This window comes from Polyodon spathula, chromosome 2 (assembly GCF_017654505.1).
Source record: "Polyodon spathula isolate WHYD16114869_AA chromosome 2, ASM1765450v1, whole genome shotgun sequence".
In the NCBI taxonomy this organism is placed as follows: Eukaryota; Metazoa; Chordata; class Actinopteri; order Acipenseriformes; family Polyodontidae; genus Polyodon; species Polyodon spathula.
The window spans coordinates 78,174,995-78,198,296 of NC_054535.1; the positions used below are offsets into that span (position 1 = coordinate 78,174,995).

Sequence of the window (23,302 nt, forward strand, 5' to 3'; positions counted from 1 at the left end):
TGTTAACAAAGGTTCACGTCAAGACCATAACTTGCATACAATGACTTTACGAGCACTGTTTATTAGATTTATATCGCACAGGCTTTTACAAAAAACATGATGTACAAAGGGCATACTTGATAAGACATCAACATTTTCTGTTGAGAATTTATCAAAAATGTTCATTTCGTAAGTTTTTTTTAATATGAAGTGCTCTCCTCATTACAGCATACAAAGGTGGTCATTTCAACCTGTTGAGTTTCATTAATTATTTGGTAGGTGGGGGGTGAAATCACTAACACATTTTTCTCATTATTAAATACACTACTCACATACAAAAACATTTAAGATTTATTTTGTAACCATTGTACTATAAATGTAATAGCATCAGTAAGTTTTAAAAAAACAAACACACGATGAGACTATATTAGCATGCCTTTGCAGCAGATATATTTTCCTTTGGCAGTGATTACTAGAAGTCAATTGTGGTCTTCAGGTTCCTTCCTTTTAGCCGCCAGTTTATTTCAGTATTTTACATTTTCATCATATATTCCTGGAGTTTTCTTCCCATCCTGAGCTGCAGGGGACCTGCTTCTATTGATACAGTTGAATTATCTTTCAATTGTCAAGGCTGTATTTAAAAAGTGTTTTAGATTAAACACACAAACAATACTTGTACAAAAAGGTTTATTTAGAAAAAATAACCCAACAATTTTAGAACATCAGTTCACCACAATATCATAACACAATACTTTTTCACAATAAACCATATTAAAGAAAAAAAAACATATAAAACATAAGATGGTTGCGAAGCACAGATGTTGCCACACATTAAAAGTAATAAAGCAATATTAAGTAAATTTAGGAATTTAATTGCACAAAGAATCAGTGACTTAATTCAGCCATACAAGATCAATATTAAACACAGAATAAAAAGTAAAGTCTGAAAAACTGCTATCAGAGTCTAGCTATAACCACCTCGTAGGGATCTTCTATCTGATGTAAAATACTGCTCCTTCACCTAAAAAAAACAAAATAATATTTGTCAATGGAAATCTGTATGAATTCCTAAATATCACATTTTGAATAAGTACACAATTAGGAACCCCCAACCCATTAACATTTAAACACATACATACACACACACATTATATATATAAAATTCTTCAATTAAAGCTTAAAGAAATTAGTCCATAAGCTAGAAATCCTGAAGTGCAGCAAACGGCAGAAGTGCCGGGAATCCTACTAGCTGATTAAAAGGGCAAGACCTTTAGGCTCTCCTAAAACAGAACATATTACATATAGATTATACTTACATACATACAAAAGGTATTTAAGACAAGTTTTTGTTCTCTCAGTTTTAAAATATGAATGAACTACTTAGAAAAAAATATGATATTCAGAAGAACATACTTATTCCACTTTATTGTCTCAGAAAACATAACAGTATACACAGTATACAACATTATATGGATCTCTCAGAATAGTGAAATCCATGCACAGAACAGGTTTTAGCTCATGGACTACTGGCAATTACTGCTACAAGAGCTATAAACGGGGAAAAGCAAGCATTACAAATAGATTAGGAATAAAATATATTAAGACACTGGAAAATCCAGAGAAAGCTGTATCCTTAGAAGAATAAATAGTTATTTTTTTCAGTAAGTTGTCGTATTTAAGCATTACTTGGGGCCTGTAAAAAATTACATTAAAATTACATTATAATGTATATGTCTATATAAAAAAAAGCAAATAAGTGAAGGCAAAGCTTGAAGTATCCATTGTATTTTCTAATGCTGATACAGGATGTTGGAAGAGACCATACCAAACGGCAGCATTCGAGAGCGTGAGCATCTCGTACCCTGTCCGCACTGAGCGGGCCTTTGAGAATCGTGAAGTCAGCGCGACACACGGCCTGCAATGAAGTTCCCGCTGGCGGGTACAAACAAGGTACAATATCAGAGTTAGTACGCAACATTCTTCTTTCCTTTCGTTGTAACTCCTTAATTTGTACCCATTAGCAGTACTTTACCTGTTAACTTTACAGTTATAAAAGGGCAAAAGCCATACGCTTAAGTGCACCAGTGGTACATAACTCCAAAAGTCTCTAAGTTACCATTACAGAAAGCACGTCACGGTGCTGTGAAACTTTAAAGAAAAAAATTAAACGTTATAATACGTTAAACAAAAGGTCAATATAATAATTAAAATGAAATTTATATTAATGAAGTGTTGCTATAAGCAATGTTTCAACATACCTGCTTGTTAAAAGTAGGGATTATATTTTAGTATGGCTTGTAACTGTTTTGGTGACCACCTCGCCTTGGGGTTTTGCCATAACCACTCTGCTGATCTAGAGTTTAAAACAGAAATCTAATATTACTCCTCAGTTTACAGAATGCTGTCGCAACTGAAGATTTAATGGTGTACTCAAAACTACTTCATAAAAAAACTTCTAATCCAAAAATTGGCACTGCTTAATAGAAAAAAACTGCTAACATTCCTAAAAAAACAAACAACAACAAAAAAAAACAGAATCTTGAACTACCCTACAAACCAAACCAAGCAACTAGCAATGTTGTGTAAATGACAGATTTTAAAGAGAGAAAATGTCAAATAAAAAAAAAATATTAATGAACTCTGAGTAACTAAAATGATCTTTTGTTGTGTGTGATTAAAGCGAAAATAAAACATTTTGAAAACTGCATCCAAAATGCACCCGATTTACGACTGGTATCCCCATTCAGTCTGAGGAAATCTGTTTTGTCAGAATTTTATTTTAGGGATACAATTTCAACGTTCCAATGCTTTAGTGGTCAGAGAGTGCAACTAAAACTTTGTTTTAGATGACTACAGGCTCTAATTCGTACAGTCATTCTTTATTTTTTGATCCCCACAACTCCTTCACTACACAATAATTTCCCAAATTGAGGAGTTTTACTGTACAAGTCACATGTGGGCTGTATCTTCTTGACTGACAGAACTGCAAAGGAAATGGTCCTGGCTTCACTGAGCATGCTGAAAACTGTTATGCAATTAGAGATCCTCAACACATCACAGGTTACAAATTACAAGAAAGAAAAACTTCCTGATGAACAGCTGATATTTTACCTCCTACCCTTGGAAATGTATTAACTTTCTATAAATTCCAGCAGGATTTTTTTCAGAAAGACATTCAAGATTTGAAAAAACAGATTAACAAGATCAATTTTACCAAGGTTCCGTATTTTTATGTTTATTTTTAAGAATTCTGCTTTACTGTTTTATGCACAGGGTGACATCTGTACACAGAATATGTACTGAAAATTTGACAAATCTGTGCTTTCAAATTTGATCTCTCAGTTAAAGGTTTAACACATTTTTGATTGTACAACAGAAACCCCATTTGGAATATGGTTCTGTGCTTAACTTTGACATCTCTGGGGTTTTTGAAACTTGTATTTCATGTTGGGGTTTCGAATTTCCAAATGGTTGTTTTCATGTTCTTTCACCATTTTAAAAATCAGAAATGTAGAACAGCATTCAACTGTTCCAGGTACCTTGAAGCACAACAGCCAATGGCTGAGCATTCCAAAATGAGATTTCCACTGCACCAAAATGCTCTGAATCCATTCTATAGTGCCACCTTGAATCGTTGAAATTGTCTCCCTCAACGTAGAAAAGCTGTCACTGTCAATTTGTTTTTGACACACTTAAGCCTTCAATAGTCCAGAAAAAAAGATACAGCAGGAAGGCTACGAAACACATGTAGAAAGGAAATTACTTTAAATAAGTAAATTGTAATAGTAAATAAATGTTTTATTTAGATAGCTATTTTGCAAGTGTTGCAAAATATGGAGGATATTGTGGTATACATTGCTGACCTATTTAAATACTTCACATTTTTGACATTACATATAAAGATTAAACTAAAACAGGAAGATCCCAAACTAATAGTTGTTGTTTCCTAACTGTACATTAACAAAATAAGTGATGAACAGTTTGTCCTGATATTAGAAAATATTGCAATAATATGTATATTGTATGAGTTTTTATGGCGGCATTATATCATTAAGATGTGTACTGATTTCCACAAAACATAAAAATGGCAGATGCAGCTTAAATAATTTCGTAACAACAAAAAGTTGGAAAAAAAAACAAAAAAAAAAACCAAGATGTTGTGATGCCATATCATTTTCTTCTTTTTATTATGTGCGCTTTCACAAACAAGTTTACATACTGCTGTAGTCACCATATCCGTAGTAGTTGTTATAACCAGAGTAATCATAGCCTCCATATCCTCCATAGCCTTGGTTGTTGTAGCCGTAGTTATAATTGCCATAACCTTGATTCCAGTAGTTGCCATATCCCTGGTTCCAACTTTGGTTAGGACCTGTAAAGCACCATTTCTCAATTACTAGCTATTAGCTGCTTCTTTTGCATTACAGTGTGATTAGAATTATTTAAGCATTTGAGGAGTCATAGCAAGACAACTCCTCTTTTTATTTATTTCTAGTAGAAGGTACGCTCAGTGCCGTGCCACCTGGAGTCGAAAAGCAAGGTTTATAAACAAGGCTTTTTTTAAATGGGATTTCTGAATAACATACACCACCCAGTGGCCAAATGTTGGAATTGTGGTTTCTATTTACTCATACTCTTAAAAGGGAAAGTTCAATCAATATGTTCTGCACACCCGTGGCAATGTACTAATCTGATATTAAATTAGGAATGCTTGGAAGTACTTTCGTATTCTATATATTTAAATTACATAACACAGTCCTTTACCTCTTTAAAAGGTTTCCATTTATGGTTCGTGTTGCAATTTGTAAAATATTTGTAATTACATTTTTGATATACTGTGTTAAGGTACTGGATCTAGTAGCCAGTCTTTTATTATACTGGCTAGATCACCCAAAGCCTACATGTGTCTATGGCAAGAAATGATCTTTCAACTACAATGTAGGTCAAAGCACCTTAACCCAGAAGATACGATAAACTGAATCGAACATTAGAATGATAGGAAATATGCAACGTATAAAGGTAAAAATGTCACCTGAAGCTACCTTCTCTTTAATAGAATGAAATATTACCAAGATTAGGCTATTACTTCAAAGAACACAGTTTTCTACCACAAGCTGACAGATTACTAGATTAACATGAGAGCAAACATTGCAATGCATCTCATCATGCAAATGTCTTTTGCAGGGGGCTGAATAAAGAATCCAGATGCCTTCCAACACATGTTAACGGCACTCAGTTAAAACCACTGTGTGGAGTCTTTTTTCTTTCTATTTATCACTTGGCTATAAATCGTCTTGTATCTTTTGAATATATTAAAATCACAGACTGATATACAGTATATATTTTATGGTTTTCCCTTTCAAACTCCCAATCTGCCACCTGTTAACTTGCAACAATGCAACCCATTTCAGATTTACCTCCTCTTCCTCGAGTCCTCATGGCAAAGCTGCCCCTGCCTCCCCAATGCTGTTGCTGCTGTTGGTACTGCTCCTTGGACATGGCAACTTTGATTTCACACTGCAGTGACAAAAAAAACCTGTTTGAATAATGAACTCCAAAAAATAACATATTGATTAATAGGGGTATAAACATCTTTTACTTCTAGATCCTTGAATACCTATGACAGGACTGTTTTTCTGTTCAAACCAGGATCTAATTAATTTCATTTTACTTTTACAAAAAAAAAATCTAATCTGACTAGTGCCCTATTATATCAATAAATCTTCAGTCATACAAATAAAGGCAGCATTTACTATTGTTGGCATTAACGAAAAACAAACAAACAGAATTGAGTCTGAACAAACAGTTACAGTCAACTCTCAATTATCCATGGGCGGATTATCCGGGTTGCATATTAACCATGCTGCAAAAAAGGCAGAAAAATACAGGTGTACTATACAGTACGCAGTCTTTTCCGAATGCACAGGTTCCATTAGGTCAGTGACTCAGTGCCATTGGGACTGCAAACATGTGGTCAAGAAAACCCAATCGCATGGTTTTAACAATTCAAGAAAAACTATAAATAGTTGAGAAGCTGGAAAAAGGTAGTCCTGTAAAAACAACTTTCAGTGAAATATGGAATTGGTGAACATGCAGTTCAGGATTTCAAAATGGAAGAAGTGGTTTGCCATGAGGAAATCAATGAAAAAATCTAGGATAACTGACTAGTTTAAGAAACTATCAAGTAAGTACAGTACACTGCACATGTTTTTTATAGGTTTTGCATTATCCATGTTTTTGTTTTATCCTGGGCATCACTCCCTTCCATTACCCAGGATAATCGAGAGTTGTGACTAATTACAAAGTAAGAACTTACTTTACTGAGCCCAACATTGTGGTACTTCTTTTCCATTATCTTCTTTACAGGTTCTTCCTCTTTGAATGTAATAAAGCAGAAACCTCGCCTTTTATTTGTCTTGTTTTCCATTGGCAGTTCTATTGACTCCACCTGCGGGCATTCGAAATTCCAGTTAAAATCATCACCTTTCAGGACCTCTAGCCTAACACGCCTGCCTCATGAGGGCAGCTGGGCCTCCACTTTTCACAAGAATGCCCCAGTCATACACTACTGTGATTGAAATCGCAGGCACACCAGTCATACATTTCTGGGTGAAGACACAGGCACATTCTCAATAGATGTCAACTAATCAGACCATACTGTATAAAAACAAAGAAATTATGAACTTGCCAAGAATATTACCTCTCCATAACCACCAAAATATTCCCTAATTTTCTCTTCGGGGGTATCGGGGGAAAGGCCTCCAACAAAGACCTTCTTCACTGGCTCTTTCGTTTTCATAGCCTTGGCCTTTTTGGGGTCAATTACTTTTCCATTCAACTTGTGTTCTTTTTGCACCATAACCTACAAAACATCAGCATTGTGTAAAAAGAAAAAATCTCAACAATCATGGTTGTAAGTGCTGTTAAAAAGTTAGACATGTTCTAGCTTGTATAAGTCATCTCTCTCAATTATGAAATGACAGAAAATAAAAACACAAACTTTAAATACAAAAATGCAAACATCATAAAACTAAATCGGCTGGTTTCCTCGACTCCGATTAGCACTAAACTTGGACCAGCCTTACCTTAGGCAAGGTAGTCCACGATTAGTACCAATAGATTCTGCTGTAATAACTACAAATCATGTGGTTATCTGCAAGCATGCTCCCATTGCACAGCAGTCTGACACATTCCAAGTTTTACTGCAAGCTTAACAACTATAGGCATGATGATGTGCTCAGATGTTGTTCACTAAAACTGTTCCATAACCCCTACAGAACTTATAAATCACCACTGAGTTCATCATTCTATTTATTTCCTGTCATAATGGGACCAAAACACCACCACTACTACACCTCATACTCAGGTGGTGCCAGTGAATCTATGCTTTCCAGGCCAGTCAGGATAAGAGCACAAGACAGGGACTGAAAAATATCAAACCAAACTAGACTAGGAAATTTTTATGCTTTCTGGTCAATCAATATATTTGCTTACAAAATTATTATTATTTTTTTTTTTTTTTTTTATCCTTCTTGACATACCACACAGAACCACTGCATATAAAACAATTTGCATAACTATTAAATGCAAGCTTTTATTACAGCTTACACAAGGTCAGACAGTAGAAACTGCACATCAGTGTTGCTCTGGTGCAGAATATGTGTTCACAGATGCAGCCTCTGATCAACTTTGAAAAATAAATAATGAATTAAATTTCTGTGGGGAGTGAGCGTTGAATATTACTTTATGCCCCTTCTACATGTAGCTGTGCTTCAGAGAAGCCCGTTATTAAGAAAAGAAATACCTTATCCACACTGTCAGCCTCTTTAAATAATACAAAGCCGAATCCTCTGGACCGTCCAGTGATGGGATCCAGTTTTAATGTGCAGTCTACAACCTCTCCAAACTTGCAAAAATAATCTTTCAGATCCTTCTTTGTGGTATCCCAGCTCAGCCCTCCAACAAATATTTTTCTGTTAAAGAGTAATGTACATTAAAAAAATAACCAACAATCTTATTTAGATGGGCAATCAACTTGCCCCCCCACCCAGTAACCCTTTTTAAATAGATTATGCAACAGATTTACAGATTAACAGCATTTTAGTAGTAAATGCATGCAACCCTTTTCATTTGCACAATATTTCTCCCAAAATTTCTAAAACAGGAATATGTTCAGATTAATTAATTTGTAAACAACTTTACCTAAACACTACAATAGAAAGCTTGATTTATACACACACCCCATCAAATAAATACATTAAAAAAATATCCTCAAAATACCAGTGCAACTGTAATGAACCGGGTGAACTAGTGTTGCATTTTTTATCCTGAAGAACAGGAATCTATGCAGAAGCCGCCACGGCCTGGTCAATAAAATACATTTTTTAATGGATTGGCCCTACATATTCGTGACAAAATAATTATTGTACCAGATTAAATGATGTTGTACTTTTATTTGATTCAATTGCACACTTTGCACTACAGACTGTCCGAATCCATGTGTCAGTCGACAAGGGAAACAGATTACACCAGCTAACTTTGAAATAAATGAAGCTTCACATCAGTCAAATGTAGAACGTCACCAGCAACACGCTCTAAACCGAACATTAAAAACAAGCCACGGAGTCACTTCCAGGGTTCTGGTGCAGTCCAGCTATTTTTAGCAGAAAAACTGGCTTTCTAATTTTATGCCATATCATGTGGGCCAACTTCAAGCGACAGTAAGAAAAGGGCGTGTCTCATCTACTGCAGGTTCGTACTCTGGCACAGGCTGTATTTCTAAACCTCTCGACATGATACTGTTGCAGCAGGCTACTGATTGAACAACGACTAAAAAATACACAGCAAATGTTGTTACAGTATACAAATAATATATTAAACATGGTGCTCGTTACCGCATCACCGCACTGTGAATTCGTGTACCGGTATAGCATTAATAAATGGCAGCACTGTCAATTTGCCATACAAATGATAGAATACAAGTAAAGTACAGTATTTAATCCTGATATACCTTGACGTTTCACTGCAGGCATCAGGATCGTTCCTGCGGGGAAAAAAGCATCGCACGTCATTTTTTTCAGCGACTCATAAAAATATTAAACTTACAGTACCAAGGCAAGCTTAAACTACGCGCAAAAATGACTACACTTGGAAACCAGTTTACAAATGACGGATTTAGGCTATTTAGAAACCCCCACAAACCTAAAAACAAATAAAACGGTGTGTAGCTAAAATGAAACTAACATTTTATAATGCAGCAGGAACAAACGTGTTTCAACAAATCTTGTGTCTCAGTCTAAGCAGGAGCAACGCCCATTTCTGTATACAGTCTGACAGTACGAAAATGCTCATAACCTGTCTTTGTGGTACTAGATTCGTCAGTGGAAAAGCAAGAAGCATCTTTGTACTGCCATGACAAGCTTTTTGAAGTTAACTTTTCGCCTATGTAATAATACGTCGTTATCAGCGGCTCTTACCCTTCATCTTCCTCGTTCCTACTCGCATCGATTTTGGCTCCCTCAGATTCCCCCGCTATGCTTTCACCGGTCGCCGTCTGCACGTCCTCGCTGCTCACCTCCTCATCTTCCTTCTTCACCGCCTTGTCCTCCTTTAACACCGGCTCCTCTCCGGCTTGCTGCTCTTCAGACATATCTACCGACGGATATTACGGTGCCTTTGAACTGATCACTTCGGGGTTTGTTTTTCTTCTTTAAAGGAGAGGCGACCCGAAGGAAGGAGAGCGCTCGCTCACACATACATACACACACACCACTCGGTGACAGCTCTAACAGGGGCTTGTTTGTTTGTTTGTTTGTTTGTTTGTTGTTTTTCTTCAGGTTTTTTCTCTACCCTCCTCAGATGTTAGTAATGGCGCCGCTCACAAAATGGCCGCAGGAAGGAAGCGGTATTGGGAAGGACTGTCGGGATGGGACCAATCCGAGAGCACATGAAAGCCACAGTCACGACCTAACCAGCAAGACCAAGGCAGAGTACGGTAGTTTTACCCACTTTTGTAAAGTTTGATTTCTCGGTAAGGAAAGCAGTATCGGGCGACCGTTTGAAATACTAGGATAGGGCTGTGACGGCGTACTGCCAGCCCTGAATGAAAGCTCAAAACTGCATTCCTATGTTTTTACTTTTGGTACCGGTGTCACGGGAAATTTGTAGTAGACCGTGGAAAAATAAAGAAATAAATAGATAGATATCGCCTTTACTGCGCATTCTGAAATGAAATAGGTCACCGTTCCAGTTTTCAATTACTATCTGTAAACTTTAATAATTGAACATACTGTCTATCGGCATTTTGGTTTTGAAATTGGTTACCACAACATTGTAAAATATAATGGTGTACTTTGTTTAATATGACATAGGCCTATCGTTAAATTAATTTATAGAATAGGCTGCATTTTTTTTTTTCATTGTTATCATTTAATCATAGTGTTTAACTTTATCTTACTACTAAGGTAAAGTTGCATTTCTATACACCGGGATTTGTATATTATTATTATTATTATTATTATAATATTAGTAGTAGTAGTCTATATATCAATATTGAAACCGTATTCATTATTTTTGTTAATATCTCTGCAATGCTAGTCACCCCTGCTAAATTATTATTTATTGAACCCTAATCACAAGTTACAGCTCTTTAAACGTTTACCATAGAAAATGCATTGCAAACTGCGATGCAGCATATTAAAGCAGTGATATTATGGTACAGCATAAAACATGGTAAATGCACAGGGTTATTATTGGAAAAATGTGAAAATGTACCTTGGCAACTTTTGGTTTAATAAGGAAGTCTACATAAACACTTTACTTATAAGTTACACAGTAACGACATTTTTTTTTAATGCAAAAAGTAAACATTTGTCAGGAGTGGTTTCAGCCACACACAAATATAAATTATAGCTACACGTGTATTTTTATCATGTTAGTTTTTACACATTTAATATTCAAATACTGTATAATAATTTTTTACATTTTGTGCGGTCGATCTCCCGAAGTAAATCAATCAAACATTAATTTGTTTGACACAAAGAATCCTCCCTTTTAATTTCGGAAATTTGCGCATGCGAAGTATAGACTATCAACATTTTTTCACGGTCTACCATCCCGTGACACCGGTAATGCCTTATTTAAATATTAAAGGTGTTTTAAGATGTAGCAGTCAAAACAGCTTTATAAATGCTTTTTAAAATATATTATACGACAAGTGGAACCTGTGTGCTATTTCTTCATTGAGATTACCAATCGTTTTATCGGATGAATGATGGTGAAGCTTGAAGGGGACTTTAATAAAAATCTAGGATAATGGAAGACACACAGGCAGCATCTAGTGTACTTCAACTGTAACAGTCCACCTTGCTGTTGTGGCCTTGGTTTTATCTTTAATGTATACACCATTACAACCTTTTGTTTTCTTCTCGCTAATATTTTTATTATTAATTTCGTGTTTGTGAAATGTACATGTAAAAACATACACATCATGCATAATAGGACTATCTAAAATAATATACAGATGTTGTCGTTTTTAAAATATTGTTATCAGTGTTATTACCTGAAACACATCCTTAAGTAACAGTTAATAAAATCATATTTGTCATAACAGTAAAAATAAAAATCTCAGTATTGCGAATGCTCTTTGCCATTAAATCAGTGGCATCGAAAACTTCAGCATACCGTTCTCCAAGTAGGTGGGGGAGAGTGTATCCAGTGTCAAAGATTCACCTTTCCCACCTAAGAAATTAATGCCATTGTGGTTTGGGGTTATGCCTAATTTGATCACTTCACATGTTACCTAGTGTAAAAATTATTGGATTGAAATAATTTGATACACCACCACCATCCAAAATGTTTGTATAATTGACCATATGAAGTTGCAGGTGCATCCGTGACACAAATTACACCATGTAACAATTTTTTTTTTTGTTCGTGGGTAGTAAGTGTTATTTCCTAATTTCGTATGCCTCAAAAGTATAGAAAATGGCAATTATTCCCCACAAACTTTGCTTTTGTGACCAGGACAGTGATATTTCAAAATATCACTATTTCCAATGGGAAAACGGGCAAATGTGTGCCTTTTCGTTCACATAAAGTCAGAAAAAAACAACATATGAATCCAAATTAACATGTATTTATACTAAAGTAATACAAAAATGACTACGAAAGATTTAGAAGCGAGTAGTTTTTCGAGATTTACGATTATATTGTTGTTCATAGCCATTTTCTATACTTTTGAGGCATAAGCAATTAGGAAATAACACTTACTACCCAGGAACAAAAATTGTGTTACATAGTGTTATCAGGACTCATTTCCATTGAAGGTAGTTTTACTGGAGTGTAGTATTGTGATTGAAGAGCTATATTGTATTAATTTGTGGGCATCTGTCATAGAAGGCTTTCTGACACACTTCCAAATGCTTGGTCAATTGAGGTTAATCTCACCTTTCTAGCCACCAAGTTTGCTCTGTTGCAATAGATACATACACTACCTGTGCAGCTTTTCATTTTACAAATGTAGTCTTTATGCTGTAAGCTTTTATCCCTGTACATTTCACAATGACTGTTGTATGAAACCTGAAATTGAGCCAAAAAAAAGGAGAGAAAAAATTAAAACCACAGGCAGATAAAGTAAAAATGTCAGATTAATTCATGCCCCAATCATTTTATGATAACCCAATTGAGACAAGCACCATCAAAAAAAAAATATATATTATATATATATATATATATACACACACACATACAACTGTTGTAATTACAGAAAGTTTGATTATAGCATTTTAATGCCTTACTAAATGAAGTAATTGATGATTTACAATTACACATTGAAAAACTGGAATCACAGTGCCTCACACTTCTTTTACAAATTGTAATACATGTCCACATAATGCATTTGTAAACACTACATCTGATACGTGCACGTATGTTACATTGGATCCTGTCATATAAACAGAACATGTTGCTCAGGTATGATGCTTATTCAGTAGTGGATAACTAGTAGGATAGTGATTAGTAGAAATTGGTTTGAGGGGGAAATGCTTTTTGGTAAACTAGTTTGTAATCATCTGGATCTACAAAACAATCTATAAATGATTTTTTTCTTTCTTTCTGAAAGCAGGAGAATACATTTGTTTTTTAAATTAATATCAATGAAGTGTAATACTGCACTTCAGTGATTTTTGCGCCATAAGCTGCAAGTTCTGAATCAAACCAAATTGGTCAAGTTCTTTTTGTTCTCGTTTCCTTTAAGTCAATTACAATAGATCATAAAAAAACATGAATAGTTACCAGCAGGACGGGGCCATTTGGCCTATCAGTGCTTGCCTGGTTCATAGTTCCTTATGATTTTAAAACTTTGTCTGATCAGTTCCCAAATTCAGCTAAAAATGTGGCATCATAAACTATTCCACAGTATGAGATGCTAACACCTGATGCAGCTGTTAACCCAATGGCCAAATTACACACAGGTGGAAAGTATTTTTATATGTTGGGTCTCAACCATGCAGTATCTTATTTTAAACATGTGAAAAAGATTGTATAGCCTAAACTCCAAGGCAAACCATGGGGTTTCATCAAGAGGCAATAAACACAGTATATTTAGTTTTCTCCACAGTAAGGACATGATTTATCACTAGGTGTTTTTCAGAAATAGGATTTTGAAAACTTCTAATGTCAGATGTACATTAGTACAAGCAATATTTTTTTGAACAGGAATAGAAAGAGTGAGCAAAGTCATTTAAAAGCAGAATTATTAGTTATTTTAGAGGCATGTTGCTTAAGTGTCTGTGTGTACTATTGTCAGATTTCAAATAAAACAATACTTTTTTTTGTTTTGTTTTTATTATAATCATTACAGACCTTTTGCTTTTCATAGGAAAGTTGTGGAAACTGAACAGCACTGTTACACGTGGACAGACCAGCCTAGCTCTAGTCTAAAAAACACACCACACAGCTTTAATCTTATGCAATTTATGTTTTTAGATCTTGCTTTATTTGATTTTCTAATTCAAGTTATTTAAAAGCAGAATGTTTTTCATATTATTAGAATCTGACAGATAAGCGATTTTGGAAGTGTAGGGTCATTTCATAGAAAAACGCTATTATTTCCAGTAAACTAGCCCTATTTATCACCTGTGTATAAACTGAGGATACACAGTAATGCATTATGTCATTTACTGCCACAACTGAGGGAAGGCCTGATGGCAGAACCACACGTATTGTATAGCCTTTACACATGAATGGATGAAAATCCGATTGATCACAGAGACCAACTATGTATTCTATTTGTACATCATGCCACATTGGGACGTTTGCAGTTAAGCACATCTGTACTTAAGTCCATTTTGACAGAATAAAGATTACAGACACTAACCAAAACATTTCTCTACTTAAAACAATGCTTCACCACATTATACTGCAGAACCAGTTATTAGGCGGTAGGGTCATGGCTCCCATTTGCCCCATAATACCATTCCACTAGCACTTTTTATTTTTATTAAGGCTGTCAGAAAACAAATAGCATGGCCTAGGTTCTATGGCTCTGACTATAGCATTATAAAAGAGGAGCACGGTTTTACCTTAAAAACAACATTTGTCAGCTTGACTAGGGTTAATAGTTTCTCTACCTGAACTTGACCTGCAACCTTAATTTTTCAATTAAGGTTTTGCATTTGTAACATATGAAAAATCCATTGGGTGGGGGAAAGGAAAAAAAAAAAGACACCATCTGTCAAGAATTGTTGCTCTCCTTTATGAAAACGCTAAAACTACAAGTGGTTGACATTTGTCTTCATAACTGTGAATTGTAAATATTGAAGTATATTAAGTGTCCCATAACTAGTATTGGAAGATCTTATTTGAAATTTCTACTGATTGTGCTTGACTTTACAATTAACTAGACTGAAATAAATTCAGGCAGAGCAGTTTCTGTATCCATGCTTTAATGCCTTCATGGTTTTGGAAAAAAAAGAAAGGGAATTACATTAAAAAGGTGCTGAACAGAACAATACAAAACAAAATGAGCTGAACAGATTGACTGCAGCAATACAACAGTCATGTGGCAAAGGACAGATGTGGACACTCCAATAAAAATAAGAACTGTTCAGTAGCTATTTACAGAATGGACATCTGGTGTGCCAACTTCACACCGATGTTTTAGGATTACAAAATAAATGTCATTTCAAAATGAAAAAACAAAAAACAAAAAAAAAACACGTATTTTGGATTTAAAAAGGACTAGAACCTCTCAGTTGCTACCAGGATAACTAGCAGATTGTTCATCCAGATCTCCCACCTGGAAAAAAAGACAAAACATGTGTTAACCGTTTATACCAAACATTACATGGAAATTAGAAAACGCCCAAGTTGCACTGATTAACTTCTTGTGCTGTCAACTTTAAGCTATTAAAAAGGTTTTTTTTAAAGATCATCTGTACAACATGCAGATTTGTTTTAAAATGATACAGCCAGCCCCATATTTGTTATACTAATTCAAATTTTACAGGTGTGATCACTTACTGTGGAGCACAATTTGTTAACCCATTCCTGCCATTAGTTCAAACCCCTCCCTCCCCCTCATTACATATTATAGAGTACAACCAACTTGTTTGGCATTTTATTCATTGATAGTGCACCTTTAAAAAGGTTTATTTGTTGTTCCTGGGGAAAAAAAGCCTGTTTACACATGATCTTTAACACCTATATTTAAAAAAAAATCTTGATCTTGTTTATCATTTGAAGGTTTCTTTATTAGCTATGAAGAAAAAGCAAGCATTAAAGTTTAAGCATTTACATATTTTTAAAATCACTGAAGGTCCAGAACTGAAATACAAAAATGACACTAAAATAAAAGGAGAATACAATTAAGAAGTTAAGTCATTTAAGATTTTTTTGTTTAAAAAAACAAAAATTAAAAAGACTCCTGTAAAAAAACATTTATAAAAACAAAAAACGTTAACACAAGTCTGAAGTTTCCATTTTTAATCTTTACGCTGGTACAGGAAGTTGGAAGAGACCATACCACAGGACAGCGTTTTCTTGTGCATGCCTTGCTCTCTGCCCGCTATGTGCGACTCCCAGAGAATGACGTGGTCAAGGTGACACACGGCCTGCAATGAAGTTCCCGCTGGCGGGTACAAACAAGGTACAATAGAGTTAGGAAGAAAATTAAAATAAATTTTAAAAATGGTCCTTAATTTTGTACCCTTACGCAGTACTTTACCTGTTAATATTGCTAATAAGGCTCTTAAGTTATTTCCATTAGATCACCTGTTACAAAATCAACAGAAAAACTCTAAAAATTGCTATACAAACTTAGCAAATTAAAGATCTATAGACACAATTTAAACAAATGACATTTACAAAAGCTGAATGCATGGCAACATGTTTTTTTGTTGTTTGCCTCTAGTGTTTTTTTCTTTAAGTTTTTTTTGTTTCTTTTTTTAGTTTAATGGATTTGTCTATTGATCTTTAAAATTACAAAAGCACAGCTAAAAATTACATTTCCAAGTCACAAGCTTACCGAAATTCCAAGAACTGTGTGGTTTCAGTTTAGTAAGGCTGATAGTTGTTCTGGTGATTGGCTCCTCCCCTCAAAGCTTTGCCATAGCTGCTTTGTTGACCTACTTAAAGCAGAGGTTTGTTAGATTTGCAGAAATTTGAACACACATACAAAAGTAGCTTTCTCTTTAGTTAATTCTCTGTCAAACCTTACAATTTATTTTTTTACATCATCCCATCATGGACAACCAGATTTGCAACTACACAGCGTGGTTTACTGGTAGGTTTGAATATAGAGGAAGTCCCAGACCAAGAGGGCACTCCCATTTAGTATTAAAAAGAACATGTGAAGCCAAACTACTCCCACTTCACACTGAATACAGTAGGAACCGATGGCAAGACACGTTTGAGCTGTCGTTCAAGAATTCTTGTACAAATGCTGTAGTCCTACAGCATTGGCCTGTCTGTGATCTACATATTAAATATCCTACAGCCTACAATCTAAAGGAAGCAGTTTATCCTTAAACACATCCATAAGTCAATCACATATAAATCTGAGTTAAACTAAACATCTTTGTTTGGACAACAAATATTATACATGGAGAAAGATGTTGGGGAAACATTTGTTTTTCTGTCTTTTTGTCCACATGCCCCCCTATTTTTTCTTTTTAAATCTCACTGACCCTTAAAATGCTTGGATGTGATCAACACATTTGTGTTTGAGTGCCTTTAACAGCCAGCAGAACCACAGCTAAATATTTCAAATCCCAACACAAGAGACAGAAAGTTTCAGCTTTACCATGATATCTTGCCAAAATGATAGTATATACCTCCCTTTTCTAGATATGCTTGCAAAACATTATCAAGCCAAACCAGTATTGGCTTTTAAACAAATGGAAAGCAGGGTATTCTCAAACTAAATTCTTAAAAAAAAAAATAAAAAATGTAATAAATTAAGGTTCACAAATGTAAGGTTTTTCCGGAGAAAATGTTTTACCTGCCCAACAGATTTATGCTAACCAACTTTTATCATTTAATAATACCAACTTTTGAGTAATATTTGCAAAACGAGTGAATTTAGACAAGAATGGCACTTGCACAGGCAGCAAAAGCTTTTGGGAAATTGGAACACTTTCACAAAACACTTCATTCTTGATGAATAAGGTTATTAAAAAGTGAATCTGCAGCTGACTTAGTCCCCCTTCCCTCAGGCCCGTCAGGCTTTCAACCACCAAGGCTCTTTTAGCGCAAGGTATTGCAGTGCTAATCAAACTTCATATCTTTACACGCGCACAGCGGCAGTCTGGCTCAGGGGTGCGACATACATGTTCACACACCCCCCCCCAATGTTTATTCTTGGCATGTCTCAAAAACATTATTTATAGAAGGTCAACAAACCTAAAGACTGCCTTTCCCTCAGCATGGTCTCTACATTTGTAGGTGGTAACTGTTCAGTACCAAGATCTTCCAGCACAAATTGTTTAACAATAAATCAAACACAAATGTGGTGTGGTGGAGAATAAAACATTTTTTAAAAAGTGTATATTCTTCTATTCTATGCAGTGTCATCTAATTCTGATACCGTACAGTGCTTGCATGTCAGAAAAGCACTTTTGAGCAAATAAACTGAGGCATCATCACAATCCTTATTTATTGAAATTTCTTCTGCATTTACATACAGGGAAAAATTACAATAATTTCAAAATAATGTACAGGAATACACAGGACTGACATGTATCTAAAAGCACCAACTACTGTTGATCTTTGAACATCAGCAATAATTATGCTTACCATTGTAGTCGTCGTATTCCTGTCCATACCCATAGTTATACCCAGAGTAATCATAGCCACTGTAGCCATTGTACCCTTGACTGTATCCATTGCCGTAACTTCCATAACCTTGACCATAGTAATTGTTATAACCATGGTTGTAGTTTTGATTTTGACCTAGAACAAAAATGAGACCATGTTTTAGACAAATATCATTTTAAATCACTGCCTGCCCTAAGTTAATTACAGTAAATCAGTGTGTGTGTGAGATAGAGATAGATAGGATATAAAAAAAATTTAAAAAGCAGACAGGTACCCCATAAAGTGATCCAAATACATTTAAGTTTTCATTGGTAAAGTGGATAGGTCAAAATAGACTTCATTTTTTTTCTATTAAAAAGTGAACATTCTCCACCCATGAACCCAGTAGTTATAGAAACTGCTAACTTGCCCCATTCTATAGCATCAATCAAACTTCCAGAAACAGGTAGCGTTCTCGGTTAGTTAAATTTAAATCAGAACTTATAAACTGAATCAGACCACATCTGAAGCAATTTTTTACAACTATATTAGGCCAAAACAGCAGACCATATGCAGAACTAGAACGCACCTCCTCTACCACGTCCTCTTGAGCCCCCTCTTCCGCCCCTCTGTTGCTGCTGCCTGTATACTTCTTTGGGCTGGGCCACCTTTATCTCACACTATACATAAAAAACAAAAGGGTTATAATCCAAGAATGTGTTTGTTTTAACGTTTTTTTTAGAATCAACACAAGCTTGTGAACCATCATGTACACAACAGAAATGCCACCCCTTCTCCAGCTATAGAGTGGTAAAAGTTTCCAAACATCTAAAAATACATTCAGTAAAAATTCTAAAATACAGCTAAATGCATGATATACCTTGCCGGATCCAACAAGATGGTATCTACTCTCCAGCAGTTTTTGTACTGGTTCTTCTTCAGCATATGTGACAAAGCAAAACCCCCTCCTCTCATTCGTTTTGGTGTCCATGGGAAGTTCAATGCTTTCAATCTGCAAGTAGAATAAAGTGGATTTAAACCTCCAAGCTTTATAGCACAAAAAACAAACTCATAGAAAGCCTGGTTGGTACCTTAAGGTGTTTTTTTCACCTGAACTGAAAAAAGGCACGACATTCTAAATAACTGAAAAAAAGAGTGTGGTTTGCAGCACTTATTTTGAAATTCAAGTGCAGTTAGACATTAGGAATATCTGCCAGCACTTAAATTTCAGTGCATTTTATTACGTTTGTAAACCGTATTTAACAGTTCACTGAAAGCTGCTGGTTTAAAACACTGTGCAGCAACACAAGTAAAGGAGTGCAATTAGATAGCAGCAATTCTTCCATGCAAACAGTGCAATTCAGACATGGGTTGCCTGCAGCAGTCTCAACCAGCACTTTGGGCTTGAATCAACAATACAGTAAAACAAATCTGCAAAGCTTTCTATGTAGACCTGCTGAACAGGATGCATTAACATAATTGGTGGCATTTCAGATCACCAAACACCAAGTTTGTCCATTGGGTTGCACAGCATTAAATAACCAATATTCTTACATCTCCAAATTTTCCAAAATATTCTCTGATTTGATCTTCTGATGTATCCGGGCTCAAGCCTCCAACAAACACTTTTTTTGGTGGCTCTTTACCCTTCATTGCTTTGGCTCTTTTAGGATCAATAAGCTTTCCATCCAGTTTGTGTTCTTTCAGCTCAAGCACCTACAGGAAAACACACACATTAAATAAATGGCAACTGCATAATTGCATTTACTATTAAAACTGAGCTTCTGTTTTACCTACCCTGTCCACACTGTCAGCATCTTTGAAGAGGGCAAAGCCAAAACCTCTAGATCTTCCTGTAATGGGGTCTGTCTTAATTGTACAATCCAACACCTCTCCAAACCTTGACAGGTAATCTGTAAGATCTTTCTTGCTTGTGTCCCAGCTCAGCCCTCCAATAAACATTTTCCTATAATCAAAGTAGTTTGTTTTAAAAAACAAATCTCGTTAACCCAGAAGAAAAAAAAAGTATTACAAGATAATTGAAAGTTCCTATTTATTGGGGTGTTTGTTTAAATAATGCAGGTCCATACAAGATAGCTGCATAGATAGAGCCATTGAAGAAGCATTGAAAAAATATTAATTCAAGTGGGTGAACTTATTCAAAAAAGCTAAAACAGTCCCCACTGACCACAGCATTTTTCTATACAAAATAAATTACAATTCTACAGGTTTATAAATATTTAATCATGTATGTCTACAGGGCATACAAATTTGTGTTCCCAAACAGTAAATTCCCGTATGGGCATCGTCTTTATTCTTCAATAGTGCGAGTGCACAGTTCAGTGTGATATCGTATGTGTGTTGTTCTACTGCCACAATCGTAAAACCTACGAGCTGCGAGAGACTGCTGTTCTCTCCAACGCCAGTGTTGCAGCTTAGCAAGAACTAGGCTGAGCGTGAACGTATGCAGTGACGTTACCGGGAGACACTGTACTATTTATACAGCCCCTCCTTCAATGACAATATTGGGACAGTATTTACCAGTAACTAATGGGAAAAAACACAACAGTAGTCATATATTTCCGAAGCTTAAAATGACCTTTCGTAGACAACAAATACATTTACAAACATCCATATTTTCTAGCAAATTATTTATTCAGTGTCGCATCTTCCACCAAAAGGCCCGTTACCAAACAATGCCAATAAAATGTTTTTGTTTAAATCTAGAAGTGAAATAACCGAGAAATGCATGCACAATTATAAAGACAAATTGACTTCTAACAAAAAAACGCAGTTTATTTTCACTGCGTTTCCACAAGTATCATATTACATACAGTGCATGGCGTTTACGCCATCTTTGTCTGCGAATTATTTTGCTATCTTACCCATCGTCCTCCAGATTTTTGCTGGCGTTAATCTTGGATCCTTCTGGAAATTCTTCCATGCTGAAATCGGACTGCCCTTCAGCTTCCATTTTTGCGACAATCTACTAAATAAAACAAACTTAAATGAAAGCGTTGCTTTTTTTTATTATTTTACACAGCACTGTAAAACAAAAACAGTTACTGCCGCGTTGTATAAAATGGCGGATTGAGAGTCAGAGGAACTCAGGAGAGTTGTTTTTTATACGTCGCGTGACTCGGCATCAGCGAATCACAACAGGAATACAAAAAAAAAAAAACATAGGACAATGATGTCTTAAATGGGCGAAGCTAAGAGAGGGGGTGAGAGACCGGAGCCCAGAAAGGATATTCTTGTTCAGATTATATGTGTGAAATGTGGTAATGAACACATTTTGCAGGTATTTTGAATGACTACTAGTCCAGCCGAGTTTGAAGAAAGGCCTGAGTCTCCATATGGATGAAACTAAGTTCAGTTGTTATAATTGTATTAACATGTTTTAAAAAGGCCATTGAACAAAACTGAAAGCTGAAAGCCATTGAATAAAACTGTAACCCCTGTACATGAAGGAAGCCATGCAAAGCCAAGGGTGCTGCCGTACCCCCAGTTCCAGCACTCCTGGTTTCAGTGCATTCACGCCTTCATCAGGGCATCAAAGTACTCTCTATAAACAAGAATCACACACATATATACAATGGCAGCTAGAAACAAGTAAAAAACGCACATTGCATACAAATTAAGCTCTAATTCTTCATAGATACTTAAAGTCATAAAATGCATAAATAACACTATGTAACACAATTTTTGTTCCTGGGTAGTAAGTGTTATTTCCTAATTGCTTATGCCACAAAAGTATAGAAAATGGCTATTATTCCCCACAGACTTTGCTTTTGTGACCAGGACAGTGATATTTCAAAATATCACTATTTCCAATGGGAAAACGGGCAAATGTGTGTCTTTTCGTTCACATAAAGTCAGAAAAAAACAACATATGAATCCAAATTAACATGTATTTATACTAAAGTAATACAAGAATGACTACAAAAGATTTAGAAGTGAGTAGTTTTTCGAGATTTACGATTATACTGTAAATTTACTGTATAATCGTAAATCTCGAAAAACTACTCACTTCTAAATCTGTAAATTTACTGTATAATCGTAAATCTCGAAAAACTACTCACTTCTAAATCTGTAAATTTACTGTATAATCGTAAATCTCGAAAAACTACTCACTTCTAAATCTTTTGTAGTCATTTTTGTATTACTTTAGTATAAATACATGTTAATTTGGATTCATATGTTGTTTTTTTCTGACTTTATGTGAACGAAAAGACACACATTTGCCCGTTTTCCCATTGGAAATAGTGATATTTTGAAATATCACTGTCCTGGTCACAAAAGCAAAGTTTGTGGGGAATAATAGCCATTTTCTATACTTTTGAGGCATAAGCAATTAGGAAATAACACTTACTACCCAGGAACAAAAAAAAAATTGTTACACGGTGTAATCCGTCTAGGAACCGGACGACTGTGATTACAACACGATGAAACTGATCAGTTCTATTATTAGAAATAAAAAGGTGTAACAACGTAAACATGTTTCAAGGAACACATATACATAACATGACAGAATTACAGTTTCAACTCTCACATAATCATAGATTGGTTCTTAAATTATCTTACAAAATTATTAATTGTAGAAAAGTCAGTTTCTTCTGCTGACTAATGCTTTGTATTACCCTGACACAGTGGGCTCCAATAATGGCGCCTGTCGTGGTACGCGCACTGAACCACAGGATAGCGCGATTGACCTATGGGATTGATTGTCCTATCTTTTTATTTGTACTACCCTTGTAATACACAAGCAACTAAATACACATTGGATGCGTTCTAGTGTGCGCAGATTATTGTAGATATGCGCTTGATCGTCTGCGTAATCTTAGCAAAAGGTTCACCGAATGGCTGACTATTTAACCTGTCCAGTTCAATTAAAGAAATTCACTTTAAAATCATTAACTCTATATATCCACAGCAACATTTTTTTTTATTCACAGGTGTAAATGGGGAGGTTTGAAAACTTCGGCTGCAGCCTTTAATCGTAAAATAAAACTTTATTAAAACGGTAAAT

At 35.3% G+C, this 23,302-nt stretch overlaps 2 protein-coding genes across 12 annotated transcripts; both read right to left on the minus strand.

Annotated features, from left to right (window-relative positions):
* Positions 1–649: 649 nt before the first annotated feature.
* LOC121301161 (heterogeneous nuclear ribonucleoprotein D0-like) lies at positions 650–9,877 on the minus strand. 8 transcript variants are annotated; one of them, XR_005947598.1, is made up of 10 exons: positions 9,456–9,877; positions 8,990–9,022; positions 7,784–7,952; positions 6,680–6,841; positions 6,296–6,427; positions 5,397–5,496; positions 4,199–4,351; positions 2,238–2,332; positions 1,805–1,911; positions 650–1,000 (listed from the first exon to the last, which is right to left on the minus strand). XR_005947598.1 is itself a non-coding variant. In XM_041230310.1 (9 exons), exons 1-8 carry the CDS (start codon positions 9,626–9,628, stop codon positions 2,265–2,267), a joined length of 990 nt encoding a protein of 329 aa, XP_041086244.1. In that variant the 5' UTR covers positions 9,629–9,877; the 3' UTR covers positions 650–1,000; positions 2,238–2,264. The 8 variants fall into 8 exon arrangements, 7 of the variants coding, with proteins under 7 accessions (XP_041086244.1, XP_041086277.1, XP_041086270.1 ...); XM_041230310.1 differs by lacking the exon at positions 1,805–1,911; XM_041230320.1 differs by lacking the exon at positions 650–1,000 and having other exon boundaries at positions 1,007–1,911; positions 4,211–4,351.
* A 5,030-nt stretch (positions 9,878–14,907) lies between these two features.
* LOC121301214 (heterogeneous nuclear ribonucleoprotein D-like) lies at positions 14,908–21,374 on the minus strand. Of its 4 annotated transcripts, XR_005947601.1 has the most exons (9): positions 21,159–21,374; positions 20,071–20,239; positions 19,828–19,989; positions 19,154–19,285; positions 18,863–18,953; positions 18,274–18,429; positions 16,505–16,607; positions 16,004–16,108; positions 14,908–15,277 (listed from the first exon to the last, which is right to left on the minus strand). XR_005947601.1 is itself a non-coding variant. In XM_041230361.1 (8 exons), exons 1-7 carry the CDS (start codon positions 21,245–21,247, stop codon positions 16,534–16,536), a joined length of 873 nt encoding a protein of 290 aa, XP_041086295.1. In that variant the 5' UTR covers positions 21,248–21,374; the 3' UTR covers positions 14,908–15,277; positions 16,505–16,533. The 4 variants fall into 4 exon arrangements, 3 of the variants coding, with proteins under 3 accessions (XP_041086295.1, XP_041086311.1, XP_041086301.1); XM_041230361.1 differs by lacking the exon at positions 16,004–16,108; XM_041230377.1 differs by lacking the exon at positions 16,004–16,108 and having other exon boundaries at positions 16,505–16,604; positions 21,159–21,373.
* Positions 21,375–23,302: the final 1,928 nt, after the last annotated feature.

Excerpts from the sequence above, each read along its gene's own strand:
- LOC121301161 (XM_041230310.1), bottom strand. The coding sequence starts at position 9,628 with ATGTCTGAAGAGCAGCAAGCCGGAGAGGAGCCGGTGTTAAAGGAGGAC. Across the intron at positions 9,023-9,455 it reads AGGAACGAGGAAGATGAAGG|GAACGATCCTGATGCCTGCA; the intron begins GTAAGAGCCGCT and ends TTTTCCCCGCAG. Across the intron at positions 4,352-5,396 it reads GAGGACTCGAGGAAGAGGAG|GTCCTAACCAAAGTTGGAAC; the intron begins GTAAATCTGAAA and ends GGTGCTTTACAG.
- LOC121301214 (XM_041230361.1), bottom strand. The coding sequence starts at position 21,247 with ATGGAAGCTGAAGGGCAGTCCGATTTCAGCATGGAAGAATTTCCAGAA. Across the intron at positions 20,240-21,158 it reads AAAAATCTGGAGGACGATGG|GAAAATGTTTATTGGAGGGC; the intron begins GTAAGATAGCAA and ends CTTTGATTATAG. Across the intron at positions 18,954-19,153 it reads ATCTTGTTGGATCCGGCAAG|TGTGAGATAAAGGTGGCCCA; the intron begins GTATATCATGCA and ends TTTTATGTATAG.